This window comes from Dromiciops gliroides, chromosome 6, assembly GCF_019393635.1.
Source record: "Dromiciops gliroides isolate mDroGli1 chromosome 6, mDroGli1.pri, whole genome shotgun sequence".
Lineage (NCBI taxonomy): Eukaryota > Metazoa > Chordata > Mammalia > Microbiotheria > Microbiotheriidae > Dromiciops > Dromiciops gliroides.
Genome location: NC_057866.1, coordinates 124,236,944 through 124,254,908, shown reverse-complemented (window position 1 = coordinate 124,254,908; position 17,965 = coordinate 124,236,944). Strand labels below are relative to the sequence as shown.

General features: G+C 36.6%; 2 protein-coding genes across 3 annotated transcripts in view; one reads left to right on the top strand and one right to left on the bottom strand.

Annotated features, from left to right (window-relative positions):
* Positions 1–4,398, top strand: part of LNX1 (ligand of numb-protein X 1) — a 115,307-nt gene extending 110,909 nt beyond the window's left edge. For both annotated transcript variants that reach the window (XM_043970101.1, XM_043970100.1), the window contains exons 9-10: positions 2,834–2,992; positions 3,434–4,398. In XM_043970101.1, coding sequence (XP_043826036.1) covers positions 2,834–2,992; positions 3,434–3,569 — 295 coding nt within the window. In that variant the 3' untranslated portion in view covers positions 3,570–4,398. The remainder of the gene's footprint in view (positions 1–2,833; positions 2,993–3,433) is intronic.
* Positions 4,399–4,899: 501 nt separating this feature from the next.
* FIP1L1 (factor interacting with PAPOLA and CPSF1) overlaps positions 4,900–17,965 on the bottom strand; it is a 95,332-nt gene continuing 82,266 nt past the window's right edge. Inside the window, 3 exon segments of the mRNA XM_043970099.1 lie at positions 4,900–5,025; positions 5,027–5,202; positions 5,859–5,996. Of these exon segments, the coding sequence (XP_043826034.1) occupies positions 4,951–5,025; positions 5,027–5,202; positions 5,859–5,996 (389 nt within the window). The 3' untranslated portion in view covers positions 4,900–4,950.

Sequence of the window (17,965 nt, the reverse complement as noted above, 5' to 3'; positions counted from 1 at the left end):
CCATTCTCTAACTAGGAACTGTTTTGTTTCCTAAATCAAAATGGGGGGGGGGGGAGGGGGGAGACAGCTAGGTTGCACAGTGGATAAAGCATCAGCCCTGGATTCAGGAGCCCTGAGTTCAAATCTGGCCTCAGACACTTGACACTTACTAGCTGTGTGATCCTGGGCAAGTCACTTAACCCTCATTGCCCAGAAAAAAAGAAAAAACAAAACAAAAACTAAATCAAAATGGGCACAGCCACACAAACTTAATTTTACAAGACTTGTATTTCTGGTGTATGATAGGTAGCAACTAAAAAAAAGGAAAAAGATTTTTTTAAGTGTCATTAAATTTTTTTTCCTGTATTTTTAGCCACTATTCATATTAAACCTAGTTAGCAAATACCAAAAATGACATAGTCTTGTCATTCAGCATCTCCCAAATCCTATTATTATGAAAGCAAATACTGAAATATGTCTACATACTGACCAATTTTTAAAAATAATACATTAACACAGTTAGCTAAGACGACAGTTGACCATGACCTTGGTTAAGTATTGACCAAATTCTCTGACTCCTCCCCCAAAGTCATTTGGTGTACAGCCACCCAGATGGGAAAGTAATATTCTCTGGTTTCTGGAGAAAGGCCCCAAATCATCTGTTTTTAACATTAGCAGCCAGTGAACTGTTGTGTAAACATGGTATCTAACATCCTAGCAGCAGGTGAATATTTGTAGTTCCACTGGGATAAATCTACTACTACCATAAAGTCCTGCTGTGAAATAAGGCAAAAGAATATTATTTTACATCAAAATTAGGATATGGATTCTTGTTTATTACAATTCATGCTTTTAAGCTACCCTGTTTTTGCTGGGTGACTGGATTATATATTTTTAAAAAAACAACAAAATTGGTAAGGTCCTAAATGATTATATTAAAAAATAAACCTGAAAACCTGGATGTTTAATTAACTAATTTGAACACCAGTTTAAAATTTTTAATCTAATCAAAATGTTTTAATTTTATTTCAAATCTCATTTAATCTGGGAATTAGAAATTTTAGAGAAAAGATTGAATTGCAAATGCAATGAACAGTTAGTAGTAATTAATATACAAACCTTATCAATATTTTAAATTTTATGAAGATATGAGAATTCAAACAGACTTTCTGCACTGATATGATAGCACTTGTAGGCATTTTAGCAGAATAATCAAGATTAGCTGCCAATATGTATCATTTCATAAGACCAACAATTTCAGTGTTTGTCTATTAAAAGGAACATGTTGATCCAGATTCGGGTGGGTATTAAGATGAACTATCTCCTCCATTCCTCAAAAACCTTCACTTGACCCTGCTATACCTTCAAGCTATCTTAGACCCTAGCAAATGAAGATCTGTACCTTAGAAAGATTACTTTGGCAGCTGTGTGGAGGATTGGAGAGGGGTAAAAGACTTGAATCAAAGAGAACAGTTAGAAGGCCATTTCACCAGTTGAGTTCAGCAGCAATGACTAGAAGTGGTCTGGTGGGTAATGGCTGGGGATTGTGAAAAATGCTTTGAAGAGGCATAATCATCTAATATAGATATAGATATAGATAGATACAGATAAATAGAAGAAATTGGAAAATGGTTTCTTAGCCTATGCCCTCCTTTTCACATAGCAATTCCCAGGGAAAGTACTGACTTCCTTCATTTCCTATTAACTCCCTTTTCAATGGATTTCAATCTGAATTCCAATCCCACCACTTGCCTGAAATTGTTTTCTGCATTATCAGTCACCTTAATTGCCTTTTCCTAGCCCTCATCTATTTGACCTTTATACTGACTGTGAATTACCCCGCCCCCTTCCCCAACCACTTAATTCTTTGCTGATTCTCCTCCTTACCTGCCTGACCATATCTTCTCTGGCTGATCTGATCTATGGTCTACTCCAAGGCTCTGACCTGGGTCATTTTTTTCCCCCTCTTGGTGATCTAGTCTTTTGGATCTCTGTAGAATTTCTGTGTGCATGACTCAGATCTACACATCCAGCCCTTGTCTCTTTTTTGAATTCCAGTTTCATATTATCAACTGCCTGAACATGCCCCAAATGGGGAAAAAAACTTCTTCCCATCACCACCACCAAATTCACCCTGCCACTCCCCAAGTTCCTTTATTTCTATTGAGTGATACCATTTCTCCAGTCAGCCAGTTTTTTTCAATTTCAGTCATCTTTGATTCTTCCTTCTTCCTCATGATCATTTCAATCTTGTTGATTGCATCCTTGTAACCTCTCATGTATTCTCCTCTCCATTTATGTGACCCTCAAGGTCAGATCTTTCTCTTTTACCTGTACCAATGCAATAAAACTCCTAATTGATATCCCTGCTTCCAATTTCTTCCCCATCTAATCGATCCTCCACACACCTGTAATATTAATCTAAGGAATATATACGACCTTGCTCAAAAACCTTCAGTGGCTACCTTTTGTCTCCAAGATAAAACTCCCCAGTCTGACATATAAAGCCCATCACAACCTAGCCACCACCAACCTTTTAGGACTTATTTTAGCTACTTCCAACATCTGAAATGCATGTCTTCCGCTCTACCTTTCAGGTGTTACTATAATCATTATTTCACTGTTGGTCTCTGCCACTGTTAGCTTTCTGTAATGCTTTTTCATACAAAACTTATGAAAGGTATTAGAGAAAGTCAGATAAACAAATTTAGTTTACTAATGAAGACTTATTTTCTTTTGAGTGAACCCATGGTATTATTAATCTAAAAAACAAGAGGAACAGAAAGGTGAATTAAGAGTCATGAGTAATTAAGCTTAACCTTCTGTATATACATTAATCACGTTGATATTTCAGGTATTTGTACAGCTGCAAAGACGTAATATTACGAAGGAATACAGCTGGAAGTCTAGGTTTCAGTATTGTAGGAGGTTATGAAGAATACAGCGGCAACAAACCATTTTTTATTAAATCTATTGTTGAAGGAACACCAGCATATAATGATGGAAGAATTAGGTAAGGATAAATGGGTAATTGAAGGGGGTTCTGTTCTGGTGGAATTTCTCCTGAGTACACAGGTTTATTATATTAAGGAATCTGGGAGGGAGAATACTTTGTTTCATACTACTTAAAAAAGCCTAGCTATAAACTTTCAGGTTTATGTGCTATTTATGTTAGTACATGACTTCTTTCTACCATATATGAATTTATACATTTGAATAGAAAAATATGGGCATAGCTGTCTTTTTTGATAAAGTATTATAAAATACATTGGAGCCAAAGGGTATATATAATTTAATAAGTGCAGGGAAAAGGCTTGAGATAGACAAGTCTTCCCTTAATGGTAAAATAAGGGGATGTCATGAAACTGCTGACTGATGTAAGAGAAACAAACTAGCAAAAAATCTTAAAATAACTGTAACAATGGATAAACATATTGTCGTTCTGTATTTCCAGATGTGGTGATATTCTTCTTGCTGTCAATGGTAGAAGCACATCAGGAATGATGCATGCTTGTTTGGCAAGGATGCTGAAAGAACTGAAAGGAAGAATTACCCTCACTATTGTCTCTTGGCCTGGAACTTTTTTATAGAACAAGTGATGCTGTGGTGGAAAACAGAACACAAACAAGCTATTTAAAATTTGACATAAGATTTCGACTTTTTTTTTTTCAACTTTTACTTTTTAATGGGTACATTAAGAAAAATGTAAACTTGCATGTCAGAAAAGTAGGGTCTCAAGAAGAATGCTTCTCAAAAAACCAGAAAACTATTAGTAGTTTTTCATGTCAAAGACTCATCATTTCGTGTCTCTAAGTTTATATTTTTCTATATAATAATGTAATAAAAACCCTTTAGCCAGAACTACTTGTGTGCCCCTTATTATTGTATTCGAATTTATATGCAATTTGATTAAGAAATCAACAAGGAAAAAGAACTGGCAGTTGTAAAACACCAGAGAAATAATGTGATGATTAAATTTATGGTTTCAATCCCAAATAGCTGAAGAGACATTATAGCAAGGTTTTCCATTAGTGATCAGCTAGGCAGCAAATATTTTTTCAAATTTATTTTGTCCTCATTATATGAATTGAATTTGTTATAATTAAAAATACACTAATGAATTCTTTGTAATGCCATGTGATTTGTTACAAAAACTACCAATATTAACTTTAGGATCATCCCCAAAGTACCCAGAATTATGAGTTTGCCTTTACGTCTTTAAATAATTAATATCTTTATTGAAAGAGATTTTAAATTCACAACATAGGTAGTAGCAACAATGTAAAATTGCACAAATGGACAGACAGGCCAAGAGGCCTTGGTGATTGGTAACAGAAAACCAACTTAATCCTGGCTCTTTTGGATGACCACGAGGAGGTCCAAAGTGGTGCCAAATAACAAGTGTATGTGCCTGCTAGGAACTACATAATTCTAGTAATTTCTGACAAAATTACCAGACTGCCTTAAAAACGGATTTTCCTGATTTGGAAATACTGAACTTCTACCATCTACTTATATTCCCAAATGTATGCTAAAAATCTCTTGCCAGATAGTTGTAATACTAAAAACAAGTGCCATATTATGTCAACAGAAATAGCTCCATCCTAATATGAAAGAAAAAAAACTTACTTGCAAATAACACGTTCCTGTTTTCATGAAGTCCTCTTGAGGCTCATACAAGTATGCCTTGTGATACTTTAGCAGTGTGGCATGAGACAGGTAGCTGATTAGCTCTTGAAAACCATGGCGCAGAGAGGAGCCTGATGTTCCATTAACGTGATATCCACATTGGTATCCTGTTTGAAAGGAACACCCTCTCTAAATCTACTTAATGATTTCTTCACAATACCCTCGAGAGATTTCTGCCCTTTGATTTCTCAAATATTACAAGATGATGACAAAAATCAAGCAAGTCTAAACTTGACATGAAAAATTCACTTTATTTTGGAAAAAAAAATTAACCTTTTCTCTTTATACTAACAGAACAAGATTAAGCAGAAATTTCTGAACATTATCCAGAAAAAGAACAAGATTTAAAGCAGCCAGTTTCTGGCCTTAATGAAAGCACTACGGGCCTACTCAGCAGGGGTGGCCTCAGTGCTCTCCTGCTCTGGGGCAGGTTCACTGCCAGCCTCTTTTCCTTCTTTGCTCCTCTTCGACTTTTTGTGTTTGTGTCTCCTATGACTGTCCCCTTCTTCGCTTTCATGGCGTCGTCTACTATTACTAGAGAAAAAAGGAAAAAAAGGTCAGAGCTACTGTACGTTGACTGGTGGTCACAATATTTTTTACACCAGAACCTGACAAATGAAACCAGGCCTCCTTGTTTCTCTGTGCTTTGGGAATCAAGGAAAAACAAAACACTGATCAGATCATCACTATTTTGATGAGATGACCTTTAGGCACATACGGTTTTTTACGACAGGTGACCGTGGAATGAAATCTATTTAACTCATATTATACTTTCTATTCATATAATCTAAATTATAGAAGACAAAATTATAAAAAGTAATAGCAGTTGGGGATTTTAAACAATGGATTTAAAGCAGAACATATACTTTTAAAAAAGACATTTTGGGTTGCTTACGTTATCTCTTTAAAAAGACATTTATGCTACCACACTTCTAATTTTCCATATCAGATTCTGTGCTGCATTGCCCTTCGTGTCACACACCATCCAGATTTGTGGATAGTGAAAGCTTGAATGCACTGTCTATGACTGAATAAATGCTGTGTTTCAAAAAGTTATTCTTAATGATTTAGAGAGCAGCATGTATACTACTGATTATTTGGAAGTGTTTATATGATTTTTCTAGTATTTCAAGTCAAGTGGATTTCTACTAGTTTCATATCCATTTCATTTTTTAAATTAAAGAACACACCTCCTAGATGACTTGTGTCTTGTCTCCTCTTTTTCTCTGTGTCTTCTTTCTCTATGTCGCTCTTCTTTTTCTCGACTCGCTCTATGACGTTCATAGCCTCTTTCTGTATATTCCCTGTATCTGTATCGTTCTTCATCACTGGAATTGAAGTCAGGAAAAAGTTAGCTGGAAAACTATCAGACATAAACAAGTAGGGGCAGTTATATTAAACAACACATAGTTGTCATTACATACCAACTTATAAACAAATATTACCAATCAAGAAATAAGTGGGTCTAATGCCTCCTGTTTTTATCCCCCCAATATAAATGAGTATGCTCGAAATATACCATAGCAAGTGAGTTCTTGACCTATATATTTCTAGGGAGTCAATATAGCAAGACATCAGTTTGGAGGGAGATGATTTTGGATGAGGGTTTGCATGAAGACATTTCTCTATTTTCTAGAACACAGTATCCTCTATTTTAGACAGCACAGTAACCTAGCTGCTTTCTGCAAGTGAAATGACTAGCTAGGCTCTAGGTTCCACAATTATCTCCAATAACTAAAGAAACAACAGATTTCCTCTAGGTATTTTCTTCACATGCACGAAATGATACCACCTGTCTATCTACGGTTAAGAGTGAGTGTGTGTGTGTGTGAGTGAGAGAGAGAGAGAGAGAGAGAGAGAGCGAGCGAGCGCATGTGCTAATTCACTCCCAAACTCCTCAGGAGAATATAATTTCACTAGAGATTTGTTTGTAAAAAATCATATATATGAAAAAATAAGCACTATTTTTAAATGACATTTAAAAAATTAAGAAGCATGATACTGTTCTGTCCATTAAGTTCCAAGACTGGTTTTTTTATGTAATGAAATTAGAGCTTAACCCTTAGTAGTATATGTAAGAAGTCTGTAAAAATATGCAATAAAGCCAACCCCAAAGTTAGTTACTTCTGAGTCTATCTACTTAAGGACATGATAATCCAAGTCCCACTTTTTACACCCTGAATATCAAGCAAAGAATGCTACACTGGTTCAAGGAGAGGACAAAATCTTCACTGTCTTCACAGAAAATCCAGTTTGTGATCAGTGACTAAATATTTAAGATTCAGTTACCAGAAAAATCAAGGCCTATGGCAATCTAGCCTAAATACCATAAAAGTAGGGGACTTGTGTCTCATACAATGTCTTACACATGCCAAATTCAGTTGAATTCAAACATTTAGTATCAACAGCTAATTGCAAGGCACTGTGTTAAGAAAGGAAGATAAAATTTGTTCCTATCCTCAACAAGCTTACATCCTATTAAGTGAGTGGCTAGGACTAAAATACATGTCTGTTTATGAATGCAAAAATATAGATAATATAACCTTACAGGATGTCATACCTTGTACTTTGAATTACCAGCCTGGCATTATAAAATGCAATAGGCTTTCACCATGATGGTTCCATAGTAAATTATGGAGTATTTTACTTGAAGATATTCTTATAAATTCTTTCTCTTTACTCAAAATGATGAGTTCCCTCCAACAATATGAGGTACAATCCAATTGGGCTCCCCCAAAGATGATGGAGACCTTTCTTGTTTTCTCCTAAAATTGCTAAGGCACCAGGGGAGCATTCTAGCTGACCTCTATCCTCTATGTAACCAACCCATTTTCTTGATCTGTCAAGCAATTCTATTTGGAATTCTCATTAGTTCTATGTTTGCTCAAACCTACCATAAGCCTTTCTACTGTCTGCCTTTATCTTCAGTTGTTTTGGAGAAAATCATGCTGCAGATTGTACTGCCATACAGACAACACTACTAACATGTTTGTGCTGAAAAAATGGGCCACAGCTATTATGGGAAGTGTGGGGTCAGTAAAATTGCTTTGCAATTTGCCCAAAGTGATCCAGTTTGTACTCCTCTTTTTTAGTGGGGCAATTGGGGTTAAGTGACTTGCCCAGGGTCACATAGCTAGTAAGCATTAAGTGTCTGAGGCCGGATTTGAACTCGGGTCCTCCTGAATCCAGGGCCAGTGCTCTATCCACTGCACCACCTGGCTGCCCTATGCACTCCTCTTTTAAAATTTTGGACCCAGTTCATTAAGCCAAATTGTCTGTTTCAGATAGAGAATGTTGATGAACTTTGATAGGTCATCCCTTCAGATATATACTGTAGTCTTTTCTGTGTGGGCAACTGGAGCTTACAACATCAACATAAAATCCTCCTCGTTGACCTGACCTCTATCCTGATCTCCTACATCCAAGTGGCAAATATGGCTAGGATTTTATGTATAAAAGAACCTACGGAGTTTTGTTCTGCTGAGTGCTCCTTTCTTCCATTTAACAATGGGATCTTGTATTTTCTGTATCTTTCAGTCAATTGAGAGACAGTAAAGACGTAGTATGCGGTTGAATATTGTGTGCAAAAGTCAGCTTGTTCCCTACTAATAACCTCGCTGGACACACTCCATTCATGTGTAGATGACTCTCAAAAGGACTTTGTATAGATGAGAGGATAAGCACACAGGTGTAGTTATCACCTATATGCTTATGAGGAATCAGTAAGGTCTGAGGTTTCTTCCTATGGCTTTGTTACTTCCCTTACTTTAGAAACCTATCCATTGGTCCATCAATTGTATTACCTCCAGCATGAACTTGGACACCTGGAGGCAGAAATAGGAGGCAGCATGTGACAGGAAGGTCAAACTAAAACCATCATTCACAATACCCTCTGCTGGAGGTCAGCCGAGGTCTCTAAATCCAAGAACCTTTGGAATAGGAATCCTCACAACCATCATCCTGGAAGGAAACCATGTGGAGATGCCACCCGACAGCTGTTCCTGCAGGTGCTACCGACAAAACTACTAGAGACCTAAAAAGTTCTTGCCAATAAAGTCTTTTGACACTGTCATATGGTTCAACATTAGAAACTGATGTGATTTTGTCAATGGAAATGACATTAAACAGCAATCATCACCATCAACTTTGCTGCTGCACCCTAAGGACCATGGGACCCTCCAATATGACCGGCAACTGAAACTTTCCATGTATGTCATCTCCTCTACTATGATGTGAACTTTCTTTATAGAAATTGTGACTTCTCTTTCTGAATCCCCACTGCTTTGCACAAATGTTTTGCATACAGCTGGTGTTCATAAGTGCTTGATTGCTTCATTTACGTATCTCATTTATTCTTGATCCCAATTCAGCTACTTTTCCTGCCTTTGTGCTCTTTAGTGCCATTTCTATTTCTTCTTTTGTTTGTCTGGGTTTTTTTTCGGGGCAATGAGGGTTAAGTGACTCGCCCAGGGTCACCCAGCTAGTGTCAGTGTCTGAGGCCAGATCTGAACTCAGGTTCTTCTGAATACAAGGCCCTTTTCCTCTATCTACTGCGCCACATAGTTGCCCCCTCTATTTCTTCTTTTAACCATATCAGTCCAAGTGTGATTGTCCACTCCTTGATGAGAAAAGTTTTGTTTTGAGTAATTAATCTATTCCACCCCCCACCCCCCATCCCACCCCAGTCCTTTGTAGTCTTTGAATGGCCCTTTAGGCCTGGCTCCAGAGGTCTTTAGACAAAGTAAGACTTTTACTCTCTTCGCTTCTCTGCTTTATGAAACAATACACATCATCTTTCTTTGTAAAAATTGATAGAGGAGTTCATATTCTAAGCTGATGCTGACTTTGACAGTCACCTCTGTTTGGCCAGTATGTCAGATGTTTGCATGGGCACTTTCTGGGCTCTTTATTATGGTTTACTTTCTGGATGAAATTGTTGTAGTCTGTGCTGATGTCGTTTCTATTGTCAACTGTTTTACATTTATTTTACTTGTCTATTTTACAAGTTAATTTCAGTAGCTTCAAATATTTACACTATGCCATAATGCTACAATTCATGATGATGGTGCACTGTCAATGAAACATCTCTTATAAAACCCGTGCTGCCAATTTCTTTCTTTGCCTCTTCAAGGATCCTGTGAGCCATCATCCCATTTAAGCCCCAACTTCCTTCCTTCCTTCTCACTTCATTTATAGCAGGAATATCAAGAGTGATGTGATTCATCTCTTCTGACAATATGTCCATTCAATTACTGAACAAGGACCTCACATTTACAGCAACCAATAGCCAAATTACAATTTGTTGATGGTAAAAAACTGCGACTCAACACCTCCAGGAACCCTTTCCCAGCACTCCACCATTACTGCAAAGCATCATTGGACTGAAAAAGGACAGGGGCCATTTTAAATTTTCCTTATTTTATCAGAACCCTGGCACACACACACAAAAAAGTTTTATCACTAGGTGACTTGCCTACTATATGAGTACGTCAACTATGAAATTAAGATAGCTTTAGTAAAACAATTCCTTTCTTTAGCCCATTGCTTCCTACTTAATATCAAGTTGGCAAAAGAAGCTCAGGCTTAATTTAATTCTGCAATAACTGAATTGTTATCCATATTATCCATGATTCAAAAAAGCTTGGGTTTTTTTGGCCTATTAAAAATATTTTTTTTACATCTGCTATCAATACTAGGTAGAAGGAAAACAATATCCTAGCTGCCCCCCAGAATTATTTAAATAGTCTTTGTTGATTATTCCAGTAATATTCAAATAAAACATTAGGCTTATCTGTTTTAAATTTATCAGTATAGGGGGCAGCTAGGTGGTGCAGTGGATAAAGTACTGGCCCTGGATTCATGAGGACCTGAGTTCAAATCCAGCCTCAGACACTTGACACTTACTAAGCTGTGTGACCCTGGGCAAGTCACTTAACCCTCACTGCCCTGCAGTAAAATGGATAAATGAATGAATGAATAATTCTGATCTGACAACTAAGTTTGACTTTCCAGAAGTCCAAATATGAGAGCAGGAAAACTCTGGGATGCCAGTTTCATCCAGATGAAAAATATCCTCAAATTGAGAATTCTTAGGTTGAACTCCTACAGCGGGATTGAAAACTTTTCCAACAAAGGGCCAAAATGATACACAGAAAAATAAAATCAATTATGCTGCTTCCATCTCGCTTTTGTTTATCTTCCCATAATTCTCTAACCTGTGATTCTTTTCCACATGTTGGTAGAAACACAAAAATGAGAATAATAAAGTCAGAATGATACTCTCTGTAAAAAGAGGTAATAGTACTGGTAGCAATTTTACTGGCATCCAATTTTGATAGCAAAAGACCTCACCTTATTTATTTTTTTTTGTGAGAAGCAATATTTGGAAGGTGGGAAGTGGTTTAAAAAAGCAAGATTTTGACAATTATGACCAAATATCCAAGATAAAACAGTATTGTCAAAGTAGAAAACACATGATGCCAGTAAACCTTTTTTTTAAATAAAAAGTTCTCTTTTTAATGATTTAAACTGGAAAACTTTTTCCTTCCTCTCTTTTTAAACACATGCCAATTATTTCACGATTTTATCTTTTTTTAACCCTCTCTCTTACTCTAAAACCAAACTTCTGTTAGCATAAGGTCTTTTAGTTTCTAATGCAGGCCATATGGCAGCAGCTTTACTGCAGATGGTAGATAATTTAGTCCCACACACAAAACCCCAAGGCCTCTTCTCCCACCCTTTTTACTGATAACTCTGGCAGCTACACAGAAGTTTCTCTGGGCCTGGAAGTCATTATAGCTCATTTCAAGCACCTAGAATGACCAGCTTCTTTCTGGTCCTCAATTTAGCTGCCTGAAAACAGATGTTACAACTGGTCTGGACTTCTTAAAACACTGACCCTGTAATTTGTAATACAACACATACTATATGCCCCTATCAATATAATGTCTGTTTTTCAGAAAAGAACTGCATTTTCTTGTACTTCATTTGGACCTTTAAAGTATGTTTTATAATCTGGAGAAAATTCAAACCTACATAGTACTCTCACATTTCTCCCTCTGTGGCTCTAAACATTTTTTTTTTTAAATCATGCCCTGAGTACTTCTAGAATAGGTAAACACTGGACTGGTATTACTGCATCTCAGGAACCTAAAGATTAAACTTTTCTCAAATTGGCTTAATATAATTGTCTATTTTTTATACTGAAAATTAAATTACCACTTGAGATTTTTTTCAGTCCTCTTCCTCACCAATGCAACTTTGCAACTGCAAGTATTTGCATTATTCGTACATACTGAAAACATGTAACTCCATGGAAATATATGATTTCTGTTTTCATTATATTAAAGTTAAACTCTTTGCTTATGAACTGCACATTTCATAGACAGTGGGTTTATTTCTAAACTAACTTAATAAGAATTATGACTGAATCAAGTTTGATTAACTAACTGATCCTCTTAGAAATACAAGCATTGAACTTCACAGACAATGTCCATTTATTATGTTTGTGGTGATTCTAGCAACATGAAACAGACAAAAAATATATGCATAATTTAATAACAAATATTTCTTAAGTGTCTACTATATGCCAGGCACTGTGCTATATGGAGGAAATAAAGCATTTATATTTTCAAATTAGGATTCAATTTTCCAATGAGATAAGAGATTTTTCTGACAGAGAGTAGGGCGTCTATGATTCTAAGTGGACCATCAATCTAGAGCTGAAAGAACTGTCTGAAGCTTTCTCCTTCCAATTTTTCAGAGGTGCAGAAAAACTCCCTGCCATGGTCAAGGCCACAGAGGTGGGGGGGTCAGAGACTAGACCGAACTCATCCTGGTCACCGCCCCCTTTCTCTTTGGAAAGAAATTATTATTATTCCTTCAACACAGAAGACACTATAGTTTGTAGTCCAGGTGAGAGACAGTGGTGGGCTGGTAATGTTAAATTTTAGTAAAGCATGAGAAAGTATTATAGTTTTATAATTCCATATCCAAAATGAATAATATTAAATTTATAATTAAGCACCTATTATATGCTGGACATTTATATTTCCATGGAAAAAGGAAGTACAAAATATGACTAAAGAAAATAATTCCTTAAATCAAAATTGGGCAAGCTGAGGCTAATCATTTCATGAAACATCAGAAACAAGAAAACAAAGTCAAAAGAATGAAAAATAAATAGAAGAAAATGTAATCTCACTGGGAAAACAACTGACCTGGAAAAGAGATCAGGAGAAAGAATTTAAGAATTAATGGATTACCTGAAGGCCACAATGAAAGAGTGAGCCTAGACATATTTCAAGAAATTATCAAGGAAAACTGCTCTCTCTGATATCTTAGATCTAGAAGGTAAAACAGAAACTGAAAGAATCCACTGATCACCTCCTGAAAGAGATTTCAAAAGAGAACTCTCAGGAATACTATACCTAAACTCCAAGGTCTCAGGTCAAGGAGAAATATTGCAAGCAGCCAGAAAGAAAAAAATTCAAATATGATAGAGCCACAGTCAGGCTCACACAAGATTTAGCAATGTCCACATTAAAGAAGTAGAAGGCTTAGAATGTGATATTTCTGAAGGCAAAGGAGGTAGGATTATAACAAAAAACAACCTACTAGTAAAAATGAGAATACTCCTTCATGAGGAAAAATGAGAGTATTTAATGAATAGAGGACTTTCAAGCATCCCTGATGAAAGACCAGAGCTGAATAGAAAATCTGACATTCAACACCAAGATTCAAGAGAGCATAAAAAGGTAACATGAAAGAGTAATCATAAGGGTCTCAAAGTTAAATTCTTTACATTCCTATGTAACTCCTAAGAACTTTATCATTATTAGGGATGTTAAAAGGAGTTTACATAGAGGGCATGAATGTTAATCAATTATGTTGGAATTAAAAATAAAATTAAGGGGTGAAAAAGAGGAATGCACTGGGAGAAGGGAGAGGTAGAATGGGGAAATTTTCCTCACATAAAAGAGGCATACAAGGAAGAACTTTTACAGTGGAGGAGGAAATGGGAGGTGGGGGTGGCAGGCAATGCTTGAACCTCACATTCATTATAATTGGTTCATAGAGAGAAGAACACACACACACACACACACACACACACACACACACACACACACACACACACACACACACACACACACACGGAGTTGGGTATAGAAATATAGCTCACCCAACAGGGAAATAGGAGGAGGTAGGGATAAGAGAAAGAAGGGTGTATGTGTGTGTGTGTGGTGGTGGTGGGGGCACGATTAAGGGAGGCAGCAGGTAGAAGCAAAACAGACTTTTGAGAAGGGATGGGACGACAGGGTAGGAAAATGTTTGTCTGCCAAAATACCGTAAAATGTCTTGGGATAGATTTCTTCTAAGGACCACTCCTTTAAACCCAAATGACTGGTTCTCTTTGATCGGTCTCGGCTCAAGCCTCATTTGGCTTCTGGAGGGCTTAGAGTTAGTCTATATAGCCACTGATTCTATTTTGGGCAGAAATTCTAAGGGTCTCCCCTGCTGCCCCCCCCCATTTGTTTATTTATTTATCTATCTATCTATCTTCTTTTTGACTTAATAAAAGAGGCCTTTCTTTGTCTCATTTCTTATCTAGTCTTAATCACTAGGTAGGCATTGCCTTGGGCAAACTGAGACCTGTGAAAGGCTTAAAAGGCCAAGCTCTCCCACTGCATCTGGGCCATCTCTAGTTGTCCTGATGTAATCTTGCCACTGAACCCAGATGGCTCTGCAGGAGAGAAATGAGGCACAGTCTTGCCTCATTTAAATCCAATTCACTGCAAGTCATGGCATCACCCCTGATGTCATGGTTCTCTTCGAGAAGGACAAATAACAACCCAATAGGGAAATAGGAGGGGGGTGGGGATAAGGGAGGTGTGTGTGTGTGTGTGTGTGTGTGTGTGTGTGTGTGTGTGTGTGTGTGTAGAGCAGAGTGTGTGATAAAAGGGATGAAAGATTAAGGGAGGAAGTAGGTAGAAGCATAACAGACTTCTGAGGAGGGATAGCATAAAAAGAGATGAAAAAAACAGAAGAAAATGGATGGAAAGAAATAGTAACCATAACTGAAGAATGTGAATGGATGACCTCACCCATAAAATGGAAGTAGATAACAGAATGGATTAGAAACCACCATCCGACAATATGTAGTTTACAAGAGACACATTTGAAACACAAAGACAACAGAGTTAAAAGAGTTGGAGCAGAATCTAATATGCTTCAGGCTGAACTAAAAGAAGGCAGAGGTAACAATCATGATCAAAGTAATGATCTTGCTGTGTTTTTCAGAAACCATTCCCTCTTCATTTCTTATAGCACAGTAGTACTCTCACAATCATATGCCCCACACCTTGTCCAAACCTTTCCCTAGTTGATAAGCATTCCCTTGATTTCCAATTCTTTGCCACCCACAGAAAGAGCTGCTATAAAGAAATATTCTTGTACATGTAGGTCATCCTTTTTCTTTTTCTTTGATCAAAGCAAAAGCAAAAATAAAGTTAATTAAAAAGGATAATCATGGAAACATTTTGTTAAAAAGTAACACAGACCAAAGCTTCTTAAACTGTGGGTTGTGACCTCATATGGGATCAGGAAAAAACTTGCAACAGTAAATGGCTGTATATGGCCATTTTATACACCTATATATATATATATCCAGGGTTGCATAAAAATTTCTTGGGCAAAAAGGGTTCATGAGTGGGAAAAATTTAAGAAGCCCTGATATAGAAAATGAAGTAATATCAAAAAATTTTACAGCAAATTTCTCTAATAAAGCCCTCATTTCTTAAATATGTATTAAGTATAGAATAGAGTCAAATTTAGAAAAAAATAAGAGGGGCAGCTAGGTGGCGCAGTGGATGAAGCACCAGCCCTGGATTCAGGAGGACTTGAGTTCAAATCTGACCTCAGACACTTAATGCTTACTAGCTGTGTGACCCTGGGCAAGTCACTTAACCCCAATTGCGTCACTAAAAAAGGAAAGAAAAAAAATAAGAGCCATTCCCCAATTGATAAATAGTCAAATGATACAGGTAGTTTTTCAGAAGGAAAAATCAAAGTTACCTATAGTCATGAAAAAAATTCTCTAAATCACTATCGATTAGAGAAAGACAAATGAATACAATTCTGAGGTACTACCTCATACCTATGAGAAATGACAAATGCTGCAGGGGATGAGGGAAAAATAGGAACACAAATGAACTGTTGGTAGAGTAGTGAACTGATTCAACCATTCTGGAGATCAATCTGGAAATAGGCACAAGGAACTACAGAACTATATACCCTTTGACTAAGTAATACTCCTACTAGGTCTATATCCCAAAGAGATCAAAGAATTGGAAATCAAGGGAATGCTCATGAACTGAGAAATAGTTGAACAAGGTGTAACATATGATTGTGAGAGTACTACTGTGCTATAAGAAATGAAGAGGGAGATGGCTTCAGAAAAACATGATCAAACCTATATGAACTCATGCAAAGTGAAGCGAGAAGAACAGAGATTTTTGTGCAATTTTGTAATGATGATCAACTGTGAAAGACTTGTCTACTCTGATCAATACAATGTTTCAAGATAATTCCAAAGGACTCATGATGAAAAAATGTCATCCACCTCCAAAGAGAGAGACAACAGAGGAACTCTCAGTGCTAACTGAAGTATAATCCTCCCCACCTTTTTGAAATATTTGGATAATATATAAATATTTAAAATAATTTCACATGTATAATTGATATCCTATTGCCTGTCTTCTCAGTGGCTGGGGGGAGGGAATAAAATGGAGAAAGGGAATTTGGAACCCAAAGTTTAAGAAGGACATTAAAAAAACAAACAAAAACTCTTTTAAAATAAAGTTATTTCAATAAAAATACAAACAAAAAATGGACAGGCCCTCAAAAGTGCTCTGAGAATTTCCCATTGTTCCTAAGTAACACATGGACAGCAGTTATTCTAACAAAAAGAGGACAAATATTCTGTTTCAGATTTCCAGTAGAAAACCAGCTATGGACAACAAACTTTGATTCACAAAAATGCAAATACTTCTCTTTCCACTTTATTCTCTTACCTTACATGTCAGATAAACTTGCTATGTACCTACCAGATAAGTATTTCACTCCTCCACAACCCCCTTGAAAAAGTGTCCCACCATTTTAGAAAGTAATTTGGAATTATGCAAATTAAGTTACTAAAATAGCTATACACTCTGTTCCAGAGATTCCAATGCTAGAAATAAACACCAAGGGGATCAATGACAAAAAATAAAATCTCCAAATAGATGAAGGCATTTATACACAGCCACACTTTTTGTAATAGCAAAGAACTGGAAGCAAAATAGATACAAACTGTCTAGGGAATAGCTAAACAAATTATAGAATGGGAATGCAATGGAATATTATTGGGCTATAAGAAATGATGAGTACAGAGAAGCATGGGAAGACATAAAATAACTAACAATGAACATTACAAATTTATAAAGAACAAGCATGGTCACCAAAAAGAGATATGAAAAGACACACCACTCTCTTGCGTAAGTGAGAGCTCAGTACCTATGGATATTGCATATATTTTTAGAATTTTTTTGAGGTACTAATACATTTTTCTCATATTCTTTCTCATAAATAAAAGATGTGAATAAAATTTATTTTATAAAACAAAGATACTATTATAAATGTATTTCACTTATAAAATTTTGTCACTGATGATGGTAGAATAATATCTTGGATACTATCAGTGCTCAAATCACAGCTTTAAAAACGAGGATTATGAGGAGGGAATGAATTCTAGGAAAGAGCTTATACAGATACATAGAAGCTGGGACTGGACTGAGTTCAGGAAATGGGCAGAAGTGGTTTGTGGAATGTAAAGTTTTTAATGAGGACTACAGTACTCAAAAGCCTAAGAATAAGTGGGACCCTGCCTATGGCAAGCCTTAAATGAGAAGTGATGGTGTTTCTGTTTTATCTTGTAGGCCATGGGTAATCTTTGGTAGTCTGAGCATTCTGAGGAATTGCACAGCCAGAGCTGTGCCTTGGAAGAGTATTCTAGGAGGTGTGGAGATAGCAAATTAGAGAAAAAGTACACTGAAAAGAACAGCAACTACTGGGTAACAGAACATGAAGAGGTTCTGAAGTAGTGCAGAAGATATGCATGGAGAAAACAGGATGGATATGAGAGAGGTCATGGGGACTGACAAAATCTGACACTGATGGTTTTAGATAACAAGGGACAAAGTTATCAAGGATGCTACTGGAAGACTAGGAAGCTAGGTAATGGGGAGGATGGTGGTGCCCT